Raw genomic sequence first — 14,484 nt, forward strand, 5'->3', positions numbered from 1 at the left:
TAACTATTATTATTATTGAGACGGAGTTTCTCTCTTTTTTGCCCAGGCTGGAGTGCAATGGCGCGATCTCGGCTCACTACAACCTCTGCCTCCTGGGTTCAAGTGATTCTCCTAACTCAGCCTCCCAAGTAGCTACAAAAGTTAAACAAAAAGTGACTAACCCCCTCCAAAGAGGCACTGACATATAATCAGAAACAGAAATAATGTCACTGTTATGAGGATATTTACAGAATCCAGAGAATCTCACAGAGATCTGTAGTCTATTTACTCACTCCTGTAATCCCAGCACTTTGGGAGGCCAAGATAGGTGGATGACCTGAGCTCAGGAGTTCGAGACCAGCCTGGCCAACATGGCAAAACCCCGTCTCTACTCAAAATACAAAAAAAAAAAAAAAAATTAGCCAAGTGTGGTGGTGCACGTCTGTAGTCCAAGCTATTCAGGAGGCTGAGGCAGGAGAATTGCTTGAACCTAGGAGGCGGAGGTTGCAGTAAGCCAAGATCGTGCCACTGCACTCTAGCCTGGGCAATAAGAGTGAAACTCCATCTCAAAAACGAAACAAAACAAAACAAGAAAAACTAAATCTGGCCACTTAATAAAGGACACATGATTATTCAAGTTCAAAGTCTGTGTTCTGTACTTGTCATACATACAGAAACTGCTCATTGATTACATTTTGAAATTTCAGTGTCTTTCAAAAATATCAGATCAAATCAGAGAAAATAAATGAATTCAACCTACCACTTTAAAATAATGCAGAGGCAATGTTAAATTACTTCATTAAGCAAACCAAGAAAAAATAAATTATATATGATTTGTATTATTTTTTAACTTCCACACTATTTAATGGTATTAAATACAAGATTGTCTTTCAATGCTTTCAATGAAATAGGTATCTTACTTTCACTTAGAACATTTTTTTTCAAAGTAATTCTTAAAATTCTGTTTTTCTAATAGGTTTGCAGCAATAGGTAGCAATCATTATTATTAGAAAACATACCCAGATGCTTTCTTCTCGGCGATACTGCTTCCAGTTTCTCCCACCATCACTGAACATCAGGAGGTAGCTGGTCACCCAGTCAGAGCTCCCATATCCTCCTTGGGTGGCCACAGCAGTGACCTCCATTCTCTCTCCAAGGTCAATTTGCAGCCACTGGTATTTATTTGACACAAGTGGGGTCCAGCCACCAGCTCCTTTTTTGAAACAGAAAAAGTGGGAAAATGGTAGAGGAAGAAGTTATTTAACACAGCTGTTACTAGATTAGAAAACGATAAAATTATGAATATATATTAAGAAAATAATCGATTGACAGTAGAAAAAATAGAAGAATTACAGATGGCTGGATGAACCCTAGACTGTGTTCAAATTTAGCTAGATGACCCCGACATTCTAGAATGCAGGTGTCCTACTGAGCGGAGAAAATGTTTGTTTACTGCAGGTGGCTAATACAGCATTCCTGTCAATTTTTGGAACTAGTGTATTTCATAGCCCTTGTGCAAGATTTGACTTTTCCCAACACAAGAGACTAAATTCCAGTAGTAGGAAGTACAGTATTAAGCATTAATAAAACAAAGACGGTTAATATATTGACCTTGCACTCAAAGTGCTTACAGTCTCATAGGAGAAATGGATGTGTTAAAGAACAATTCAAATATAGAGTGCTTTGTGAGGCAATCCCACTTACATGTGGAATTTTAAAAAGTTAATTCACAGAGGTACAGAGGAGAGTGATGGTTACGAGGAACTGGGGTGTGGAGGAGATACTGGTTAAAAAAAGTACAAAAAGGTACGGAGTGGCAAATGGTCAAGGTGAGTCATAAGCAGGTTCTGGTGCACTCTGCTCTCTCTGGCAGTACTGCCGGGAAACCGGGGCAAGCCTCACACAGTGCTCATCCATCTTGGACAAGGAGGAGGAGACTGTCAGGTATTGAAGATGCGTGCAGAGCAGAAAATCTGCTCTTTTTGCGCTGACCAATGCTACATCTAAAACGAAAACATAGGAATGCCCACTGATGTTTTATTGATGTTTGTTATTTTTCTAGTTTAATAGAATTAGGGGACACTCCAGAACCACAGCTTCTTTAATAATCCATGTCTAGAAAAAGAGAGTACTCTCTATAAACAATTCCCAAGTCGAGGAGTCAGCACACTTTCAACTCCCTGCTGCTGTCACTTACCTGAAGGCTCTGATAGAAAGTCTGAAGCTCTAGACAGTTCAATATTATTCACTGACTTATACTGTGTATTTTATTATTGGGGGGTTTTATCATTATGTCCTCATTTGTAAAGTCTTTAGTACTTTAGTACATGTCCAAAAATGTTTGATATTATTAGAATACAGCTAGGAGTAAAAACAAGTAAGTGAGGACATTATACTTTAACATAAGTTATTATGGGGAAGTGTTGATAAATATAAATATTTATATTTAAATAACATTTATATTTAAATGACATTCATATTTAAATAATAAATATAAATATTAGGCACCTATTTGAATGGAGGACCACACTTAACTACTGTTTCCTTATGATTCCCAAGTTTACAGATTCTTAGAAGTCAGATTCTAAGATATTTTTGTAGTGAATCTTTGTTCAAAAATATTTTTTCCTCTGAATGTACGATAAGCACCTCTTATGTCTGTATTTTATATATGTGTGTGTGTGTGTACACACACACATATATATATATTATTTTTGTTTTGCTTCTTATTGTTCCATGTTTTGACTTAAAGAGTCAGGAATTTGATCTAGTAGACAGGATGGAAAATTATTGGTAACCAACACTGTGCATCTGATTGACACTAAAACATTCCATATCTTTCTTAAGCCAGACAGCTAGGAGGTGGACACAGCTCTTGTTCAAAGTTGAATGTTCTGCTGTAGACCAGGGGCATCCTCCACTCATGCAATATGGTTTCCTGGATCGGGCAAGATTTATTCTTGGATGATCTATGGCAATATTTATGTGAGCCCCTGCCAGAGACAGTGCACGGACTTCTTCAGCCCTCAGTGGAAACTGCTTCCACAGTTTCTCCTCTCTGCTCATTCCTTCCAACTTAACTTTTCAGAATGTGACAGAATTCCACCTACCCACTTCTATAATCACTCAATTTAACAATGAATATTTATTGAGCATTTGAGAACTCTGGGTCAGGCAAAGAGTTCCCTTTAAATAAATTTTGCATTTAATTCCTAATGTACCTTTAAAAGACAAGGCCTCATTACTACCCTCTGTATGGATGGTGGGCAGCTGACCTATGTTTACACATCTAGCAAGTGGCCCACAAGCTTTGGATCCAGAACCTGTGCGATTAAATATTTTTATCATATTATTTTGATGATAATCATGGGATGAGGTGGTTCTCAAATAAATGTAAAACAGATGTAAAGAAGTTTGGGAGTGAGCAGGTCTGGCTGCCTAAGGAAGCAGCCCCTGTGCAGCAGGGCAGCCTCTCCTACTCCTGGTCAGGCAAGGCCGGGGTTTCAGAGGGTTGACGGTGCAGTGCCAGTGGGGTTTTCTCTACTGGTCCTTCCTGTTGACTCTACCAGATCTATTGTTCTCTCCTAAGACTATGTAAAATTTAATTGGTGGGAGATCCTTTTGGGGTTGGTCTAACTAGCAGCCAATAGTCCTAGGTACAACACTACTGAAACTGTGTATCCTTTTCTGTTTTTCTTATTATTATCATTTTATGGAGTTGTTTTTTGAGACGGAGTCTCACTCTGTCACCAGCCTGGAGTGCAGCGGCAAGATCTCTGCTTACTGCTACCTCCGACTCCCTGGTTCAAGCAATTCTCCTGCCTCAGCCACCCGGGTAGCTAGGATTACAGGTACGCGCCACCACACCCGGCTAATTTTTGTATTTTTAGTAAAGACGGGGTTTCACCATGTTGGCCAGGATGGACTCGGTCTCCTGCCCACCTTGGCCTCCCAAAGTGCTGGGATTACAGGCATGAGTTACTGGGCCCAGCCTATTTTATGGTTGCTCTAAAAGACCTGGGAGAAAGTGAAGGAGATGCTAATAGCCAACCCATCATCTTAGGCTGGATGTGGTACATTGGGAATTTTATACACAGAGCTGAAACTTTTGAGGAACTATTCAATATTTTTGGTTCTTCCCCTCCTCTTGGTTAGTCAGCATGAAGGGCATCTTCTTCAGCTTGTATTTCACAACCTTTCTTTGGTATTTTCACTCCCTCTCATTCCAGGTTTAGAAAAGGAATTACTATGAGAACACATGTGGAGAAGCACAAGGAGGAAAATGAGTCGACAGGGTCTGGTGTGCTACCCCGGGATGGTGTGTTCTCAATAGAGGAGGCGGGAGCCGCTGGCCATCCCTCTTCTCTGCATCCCTCACTGTTTGTTAGTTGTTGGTGTTCACAGTTGCACTTCTGCTAACAGATGACTCATTTCAGTAACTTGATTTTACCTTTGATGAAGTAGTATTCAAATGCAAATAAGCTATATCTTCAGCCATTACTGATAAAGTAATGAAATTTTGGCATTAGCAAAGAATTTCATCAGGATGTTGTAGCCTCAGGAAATCTGCAATCCCAGCTGGGTTTTAAGGGTAAGCTGATCTGCACACAATTTAATTAAATGTTGAGTGGAAACGATGGGAAACACAACATAACTGACCTGTACACTCCTGGATAGCACTGGTCTGTGTGCCTTTGTTCAAGGCAGCTTTGAAGGTTGGTATAGAAGGCCACTATTGGTAATAGAGAAAGGAGGTTGGCTGACTCCACCCCCAACTAGCATGTGGTAATTGTCCAGTCACCCAGCCTTTCTGAGACAAAAATGTTGTCCTTTGTTTAAAAAAGAAAAGCATAAAGTGGGGAGGGGGGCATTAACAGTCATATAAATCACCTCACAAGACTGTAACAAAGACAATGGGATAACTGACACTAAAACACTTTGTAACTAAATTATTATTCAAATGTGATGCCACAGTCAATTTTTGTTTTCTTTAAATTAAAACAAATGAAAGTCTTCTATTTGTTAAGTCAAGATTATACATATACTGACTCCTTTTCAACCTGGAAGTGTCTTTTCATAGTCCCTTCTAGTCTATGGTCACCAAAACTTTGTACACAAAACAGGGGAAGCAGTTATGTTCTCTAAGCTCAGCCTCTCCCCCATCACAAACTTTTCTTCTCCACTTCACCCTCCTCCTTTCCCTGCCTCTGACAAGACACTGCACCTGAGTTAAAGTGTCACAATTCTACCCCACAGATCCTGTGAATTACGAAAACCTCAACCCCTCCATTCGTAATATATGTTCTGACACACACGCTTCATTACTGGAATGAGATTAAAATATGCTGAGCAACGGAAACTTTCTCTTACACTTTATATGGCTTGAGGCAGTGGATGTTATTTTTTAAAGGGTAATTGGTTTTTATAAAGGCTGTGAAGGCAGTGAAGATGCTGAGCTGCGCAAACTGTTTTGCCCCTAAATGTTCACACAACATAGAATTTATCTTACATACCATTTTATCCATTTTTAAGTTTTCAAGTTCTGAGGAAATTATTAGTTTTGCCACTTATTTCGTAATGGAAAACAAGGGAAAAGGGGGAAGTGAGAAACTGTGAAGCATATATTGTATGCTGAGAATTCTACCAGATATTTTCATGCATATTATCATTTTTTATTTCTAAAAGCATCCAGTGGGTTGTCTTTATCATATCCACCTTACAGATGAGAAAATAAAATCACTAATTAAAACACATGGAAAGATACTATTTTTAAAATCAGCTTATGTTTCATTGTTATCCCTGTCCATGAATATATTCACATGATTCGTCAATCACTTAGTACTTTTTGGTTATAAATAATTTCCGATAATTTGGCATGATTATGTCTCTATTGTATACAGTTATATCTGTTTGTTAGAATTCTGCATTTACCTCAGGTCAAAGTTACATTTCACTGTCTGGGGCAGGGGCTCTGAAAGAAAAGTAGAAACCCCACAGCTGGAGCCTTAATTGCTTCTAACAACAATAAAAATTCTCATGACTATAGTATCTAGTCATAAGTGGCAGCACTGTCACAGAGAATGTATTGACTTTGTTTACAGGGGAAATAATGCACAGGTAAATCATCATCATCATTATGATTATCATCATATCACCATAATCTTATACCTTCCTCAACATTTGATGAGTACCAAGGGCACAAAATATAAGTAAACAAAGTAAATGTTCCAAACCAGCCACTATTTAGAGGCTTCTATATATCAAGCAAACACATAGTTAAATCAACCTTGTCCCCACGAGACACTTCCCACTAAGATAACAAATTGTTTCAAATGTCATTTTATCCAGCTATGTTTGTTTTTTTCCTCATCGAATTGCATTGTAATTCACATTAAAAATTTCAGGTATCACCTGGGGTGAGACGTGAGGTAGGGGCTGTCACAGCTCCTACACTCCAGTGAGATTATGTGTATTTACAGGGAAGAGAAGTGAATCTGGCTTTAAACTCCGTCATTCCACTTCTGAGATTTATAGGCTTTAAAAAGCCATGCTTTTTGTCAGTAGGTCTGCCTTTTTGCAGAGGGGAATTCAGACATTTAACTGAGATCTAATTTCATTTAGGAAAAAAAGGTCTAACTACACAGATATAGAATCAGGTACTACAGTCTTTTTCCAACTACGCTGTTTTAAAGTAAAAAATACAGAAACCCTCCCTCACAATCTGTCTTTGGGTATGTGTTCTATTTCAGCAGTATTTCCCTCAACCTTAGCAGGTTGATGCAGAAAGAACATTCAGCCTACCAAAAATGTGTTCATAAAAAAAGAATTGCAATTATGGTTAAAATCTCAGAGTGTACATAACAATTTATAAAATGTATTATCTTACAAAATGCATCTACACTCCCTAGTACCTTTGAAAAGGGACATAGAGTAAACAAAAAACAAATAGTAGGTGTTAGACTTAAAATTAATCATATAAACAATCATATTAAAGGTAAGTATACAAACACTCCTACTAAATGGCAATGATGGTCAGATGAGATGAGAAAGCAAGGTCCACCTATATGTTGCCTACAAGAAACATACTTTAAATAAAAAGGGCTCCAATAGCCTAAGTGTAAACACATGGAAAAATATGTTATACTAACACTAGTCAAAAAAAACCTGGAATGGCTCTATTAAACAAAGTAGATTTCAGTGCAAAAATTATAAAAGGTAAAGAAAATTATTTCCCAATGATTAAGATGTACTTTCATCTGAGGACAAAATCCTGAACGTGCAAACACTTAATAACAGGGTTTCAAAATACATGAAATGAAACCTAGTAAAACTGAATGAAATAAATAAATCCACAATTACAGAAGATTCTAGTACCCCATCTCAGTAACTGATTGCACAAGAAGACAGAAAATAGGGATTCAGAAGTATTAATTATCACTATCAACCTATATGATTCACTGATATTTGTGGAATGCTTCACCTAACAGAAGAACATGTTCATTTGGAACTTTTACCAAAATAGACCATTAAACAAGTCATTAAACAAGTTTCAACAAAGTTAAAATCATTTAAATCATGTAAAGTATAACTTTGTGATATACAATAGATTAAAATAAGAAATTAACAATAGTGACTTCTCTGAAAAATCCAGGAATATTAGGAAACTAATAGCACATACTTCATAATCAATGAATCGAGGAAGAAACTAAAAGAGAAATTAGCAAGTATTTCAAGTTGAATGAAAATGAAAGTACAACCTATCAAAATCTATGGGATGGAACTTCTGGCTTCTGCCCCAGGAAGTAGAAAGCTACAAGGAGCCTCATTTCTACCCTTATTAACAAACTCCAGCCCAGGCTGGAGTTCAGTGGTGCAACCTCCGCCTCCCAGGTTCATGATCTTTTACAAATGCTTTGGAGAGTTCAGCTTGCAGAACAATCACCTGGCCTAAAATCTGGAGAGATACGAACCTTGCAGGGAGAGATGTGAGCAGGAGCTCACCTTAGAGAGATGAAACCAGAGGTCAGTAAGAAAAGTTCAGCTGGAAGTTAACAAAATGGTGAAACCTACTATGCAGGCTGTTGGGACAGTGAGAAATCCTTTATCACCACAGAAGTTGGGGGAGTGTTCCCTCTTACAGGCTCTTGCTCCACTGGCCATTGGTGGAAACTCACATGCACTCCACTGAGAACTCCACTTGGCCCTCACAGAAAATATCAGAAAGGGCCCTAATGGTTAAATGATTCAGCCTATAAGCTTCTCCCTTATCTCCACTACATCTTGAATTTTGGGTAGGTGTAGTTCCATTCATCTCGGTAACTGCATAATTTAATAAAACCATCACTGTGCATTTTTCATACATCCAATAAATTATTTGATAAGACATATCATCTCAAAATATCACTTGAGCAGGCAAAGAAGCCATTATCTTCACTTGGTGAGTAGAAACAATGAGGCAAAAGTGATGGGTGATGGGCAAACGGGGCACATGAGGAGAGGGCTGGAATGGAGTCAGAGCACCCTGAGGCTGACTACGCTCCTCTCACTGTGTTCCATTTCCCACAGGTAGTGTGTTTACTTTCTTCAGGGAGTGATTAAATGCGTGTATTTTCCTTTCTTATTAAATGTCAGTTGATATCATGCAAGGAAACACAAGAACGAAATGCTGAGAAGTGACTATTTTAGTGAATACCAAATTATCAATCTGTATGTGACTGACTGCTCAGTCAACCAAAATCCCCTAGCCCACCTCCTACTAAAAAAAAGAGATGGTAATATTTACATTTCTCCTAAAGATATTATGTAGTTAAACTAATTATAGTTTATAAAATTGCTGTGAAAGCCTTGTATGAAAAGAGACTTGCATTTATCAATTATTACATGTAATATGATAGTATCAAAATATGATGTAAAAGGAATGTCCTCTAAACATTACAATAATGTTTAAGTTGCTATTAACAAAGAAATATGTTTTAGAGGCAAGTGCACATCAGGGAAAATGTGTGGTATTAGAATTCTGCTAAAGTTTGTCCCACTGAAATCTTTGGAAAAAATATGACAACCTAAAAAAATCCAGTTGGCAAAAATTAATGTGAAAGAAAATAGGCAAATCTCCACCATGTCCTACAGAAGTTCTGGAATGCCTCCCTTAACACTGACTTTAATAACTAAGGTCAGAGAGCTGGTTATAGGACCAACTGTTGTATTTTACCATTTTCATCATTGGTCACAGTCCTTTTGAATCAGTTTTGAAGCACAAATTAAACTGCCAGTCAGAAATTAAATGTCATTTAAGAAAAAAATTATTCTGAAATATAGCTTCACATGAATTGGCAAAGACAGTACCGAGAAGTGATGTGTACTCTTCACCTAGTTTCTACCAATGGTTACATCTTATAAAATTACAGTCCAATATCAAAACCAGGAAATGACGTGTCTATCTAGTTGTATGACATGTTTAGGCTCCGTAACCCCCACCACAATCAAGAAAGAGAACTACTTCACTACCACAACAATCCTCCTCCTCGCTACCCTCTATAGTTAGACATAGCAACCACTAATTTGCTTTCTATCTCTACGATTTCCTCAAGTCTTCAGGTTCCTAGATGCTCTGTCTTCCCTACATTTTTTCACACTCACGTTTGCTTTATATAGAAAGTGCCTTTTAAAATATACTTATCAGGAAGAATATGTTAAAGACATGTACTTCATCTTGCCAGAGCAGAGGGTGCAATATGATGGTGAATACAGTGTCCCTTTATTCTTGAGTGATTCCTGTTTGCCTCTGGTAAACAGGAATTTTCCTATTCAACCTCACCTTTCTTGCCAAAAATTACATGACAGTTGAGCTGTCACATATACCACGGGATTTATTTGAACAGGAAAAGAGTGAAAGGACAACATTTTTAGAAGGAAGAATGCAATTGTAAGAGAGTGACATGAAAATCCTAGAAAGGAGTGGGATGGCATTCCTCAAGAATAATATGTAACATTAAGGAACAATTAACTACATAAATAAATCATGGCCTAGCAGTAGTTTCTTCAATTTTATTACTAAATGGCAACCAGTTCAATGAATATGCCACATTGTGGTTATCCATTCAGTAGTTGATGGACATTTGAGTTGTTTCTAGTTTTTGTCTACTGTATTAGTCCATTTTCACACCACCGATAAAGACATACCTGAGACTGGGTAATTCATAAAGAAAAAAAGGTTTAATGGATTCACAGTTGCACGTGGCTGAGGAGGCCTCACAACCATGGCAGAAGGCTAAAAGCATATCTTACATGGCAGCAAACAAAAGAGAATGACAATCAAGCAAAAGGGGTTTCCCTTTACAAAACTATCAGATCTTGTGAGATTGATTCTCAACCACAAGAACGGTATGGGGGAAACCGCCCCCATGATTCAATTATCCCCCACCGGGTCCCTTCCACAACACGTGGGAATTATGAGAGCTACAATTCAAGAGATTTGAGTGGGGACACAGCCAAACCATATCATCTACCATGAATAATGTTGCTATGAATATATATATTCATATATACATATATTTAAGACAGAGTCTTGCTCTGTTTGCCCAGGCTAGAGTTCAGTGGTGCAATCTCAACTCACCGCAACCTCCGCCTCCCAGGTTCAAGCAATTCTCCTGCCTCAGCTTCCTGAGTAGCTGGGATTCCTGGCGTGCACCACCACGCCCGCTTACTTTTTGTATTTTTAGTGGACACGGAGTTTCGCCATGTTGGCCAGGCTGGTCTTGAACTCCTGACCTCAGGTGATCCGCCCGCCTCACCCTCCCAAAGTGCTGGCATTACAGGCGTGAGCCACCGTGCCCTGCGGCTATGAACATTTAAGTCTCAGAGTGGACATATATTTTTTGGAGTGGAATTGCTAGGTTATATGGTAAGTATATGCTTTTACTTTTTAACAAACTGCCAAACTATTCTCCAAGGTGGTGGCACCATTTACATTCCCACCGAGAAAGTATGACAATTAGGATGATTACAATTAGGACAATTCCAGTTTCTTCCAATCTATAAACAGAGTGTGTCTAAATTTATTTGAGTCTTCTTTATTTTCTAATAGCTATGTTTTCTAGTGTTCCATGAACAGGTCCTGTACACCCTTTGTAAGATCTACATATAAGTATTTTATTTTTTAATGCTATTGTGAATCAAATTGTTTTCTTAATTTGATAATCAGATTGTTACTAGTACATAAAAATAGAATTGATTTTTGTATATTAACCTTGTATCCTGTTAACTTGCTAAAATTCACTTATTAGTTGGTGTTTTTTAGATTTCTAGGTTTCTTAAAAGATCTCCATATAGGATCATGTTATCCATACACAAGAATGTATGGAGAGACAGTCCACTTTAAGCAGCTTGCACTCCTACATGTTTTGTTGGGTGTGCTAAGACTACAAAGGCCTAAAAGCTCTTTTAGGGACCATTTTTTTCATGACTGTTTATGCAGCTGGTAACCTTGAGAGCTGAGGTTACATTTTCTTTCACACAAAGAGCTTTCTCACTTACTACTCGCTATAACTGTAGATTCCCCAAGCTCATTATTTCTCAGCTGCAATACAATTCTGCTATGAGTGTAATATTCATATGTGCCCCATTGCATTGCCCCTGTGGGCCTCAGGGGCAAAGGAAACTGATACAAATATGCTGAAACACATGTTGTTTGTGGTGCCATGAGTAATATAGTGCACAGGTGTTGTCAATCTTTTGTTTTAGCCATCCTAGAGAATATATTATCTCTCTAAGATATTAACTTCTATTTCCCCAATGGTTAATGATTTTTAACATCAAATGTTGACCAGGATAAGAAGCAACTGGAATTGATATGCATTGCCAATGGGAGTGTTCAAGGGCTTTTGAAAATAGTTTGACAGTTTCTTAAGAGTTTCACATACTGAGATTCCACTCCCAAAAGAGATGTAAAAGAATGTTTGTAGAAATTTATTCCTAATAGATCCATACTGGAAACAAGCCATAAGCGTCCATTTTAAAAAGAATGGATAAACAAACAGTGCAATTGAAATCTACTCAGCAACAGAAAGGAATGTGCCACAAATCCATGCAACAACACAGATGGATCTCAGAAACCTGATGCTCACTAAACGGAGCTGGATACAAAAGCTTCTGTATGATTCTGGTACTGTATGACTCTTTTTGAAGTTCAAAAGCACAAGCCAACCTAAATAATATGATAGAAAGTAGAACAGTGATAGGTGGGAGGTGCCTAGATAATGAATAAAAAGTATTAACAAATGGTAAGGGGGTGATGAAATGATCTGTAACTTGATCTGGGCTCTGGTAATACAGGCATATACATCCGTAAATATTAACCAAACAGCACACTTTATGCATTCAATTGTATTTTAAGTTATGCCTCAATTTCAAAAATTTAAAAAGTAATTTTTAAAGTGACCCGAGAGAATCAGACCAGTCAAATATTTCTTGTTCTCATGTCTAACCTATATTAACATCCTTATGAATATCTTGTTTGTTTGAATGCCACTTCCTGTCATAGTACTAACAACCTATTTTAGATGAACTTTAATTAAACAAAGTTACATATGCTGCTGAAGCATACTCTTTGCATAAGTAAACAAGATTAATTTCTTTTCTTTTTTTTTTTTTTTTTTGAGACGGAGTCTCACTCTGTTGCCTAGGCTGGGGTGCAGTGGCCGGATCTCAGCTCACTGCAAGCTCCGCCTCCCGGGTTTATGCCATTCTCCTGCCTCAGCCTCCCAAGTAGCTGGGACTACAGGCGCCTGCCACCTCACCCGGCTAGTTTTCTGTATTTTTTAGTAGAGACAACAAGATTAATTTCTTTAAAATCTACATATTTCTTCAACCAAAACACATTTTGCTACAGATAACTTGATGCTATTTTCTTTGGCCTGTAGTCAGCTGAATCATTCAACATTTGTAACATATTCACATTGTCATATGCTACAAATCTGAGGAAAAAAAGCATAAAAATAGAATGCCATTGGACTTACTAGTTCTAAGAACTAGTAAGATGCACAGATAAAAAAATTTAGTAAACAATATCCTCAGGCAAAATATTTTCTGTCGTACTAATGTTCTACTTTTCAGGCCATTTGTTGTACATGTAAATTGGCACATCTAACATCTAGGCACATTGGGAAACTTAGTGTAGCTTCTGACCTATAAACTAAGGAGGGGAATATGTAAGAATTTTGATTTTATGAAAAATGGGGACCAGGCATGGTGACTCATACCTGTAATCCCAGCACTTTGAGAGGCCAAGGCGGGCGAATCACCTGAGGCCAGGAGTTGGAGACCAGCCTGGTAAACATGGTGAAACCCCATTTCTACTAGAAGATACAAAAATCAGCCGGGCCTGGTGGTGGACACTTGTAATCCTAGCTACTTGGGATAAGGGTAATCCCAGGTACTCGGGAAAAGGGAAAAAGGAGGAAAGGGGGACAGGGGAAAGAAGGTGGAAAGAAAGGGGAGGGGAGGGGAGAAGAAAAATGTAAGGGAATTTAATTCTTATTAGATTAGTTATTTTAAATATTTGCTACATTTACATTATTCTTTCAGAGATTGATACTCTTCATATTTTTTAATTATTGCATACACTTTTATCAATTTCTTTCCTCTAGATTCCTCATACAAAACAATGAAGTCTCACATCCTATTCTGTTTTGGAATATTGCACTATGCAGAGTAGTGGAAATTTCCAGTAGTTAAGGATCGCATGCTCTAACAAACCATTTACGGGGCATTTCCCCAATGTAAGAATTTTGCTTTTATGTATTAATATGATTTTAAACTATGGTGCTAAGTTTTCACTAGGAGTTATACTTTCTAATGTGGGAAATAAATATCTTGATATTGAAAGGCCCTTACAAATATCCTGAGCTATTCATTTTTCATTAAAAATATTCAGTAATTATTTTCTCTTTCTCTTCATCACTGGACCTAGTCAGTGTGCCAAGAAAGCATGATCACATGGAAGGGCATTTGAATAGTGGAGAAATACGAGGAGTGGAAGGAAAAGATCCAGTATATTTCCATTTGCTCTGTGTTTGCAGTTTATCACATAGGTTTCTAAATTATCCTTTTCTGTGAAATTCATTTCCATACACCAACGTTAATTTCCATTCAAACCCATGGGCTTGCTCCCTGGTTGTACTCTGCACATCACAGTTCATGGTTTTCCATATATAAAGAAAACCCTTCTGAATCATTAATAAACTGATGCTTCTGGCTGAGAATGAGAGTTAATGCAAGCACTTTATAAAAACAGAAAAAGAGGACAAAATACATATATGCTTTTGCCTAGCCAGTTTCAATTTGCTTCTAGCAAAATTATCCATTTCATCTCTACCCCTCCACTTGTATTTCACATTAACAAAGGAGAACATGTACTTATTAAAATGGAAAGTTGTCTCACATAAAATGCTACTGAGCCAATCCAATGAATGTTTGCAATTAAAGGTATAATAATCATAAAAAGAA

At 37.7% G+C, this 14,484-nt stretch overlaps 1 protein-coding gene across 1 annotated transcript in view; it reads right to left on the reverse strand.

Moving 5' to 3' along the window:
* LOC103219917 (contactin-associated protein-like 3) overlaps window positions 1-14,484 on the reverse strand; it is a 234,107-nt gene that overhangs the window by 172,965 nt on the left and 46,658 nt on the right. The window contains 1 exon segment of the mRNA XM_073021415.1: window positions 999-1,192. Coding sequence (XP_072877516.1) covers window positions 999-1,192 — 194 coding nt within the window.

The sequence above is a fragment of the Chlorocebus sabaeus genome, chromosome 12, assembly GCF_047675955.1.
Source record: "Chlorocebus sabaeus isolate Y175 chromosome 12, mChlSab1.0.hap1, whole genome shotgun sequence".
NCBI lineage: Eukaryota > Metazoa > Chordata > Mammalia > Primates > Cercopithecidae > Chlorocebus > Chlorocebus sabaeus.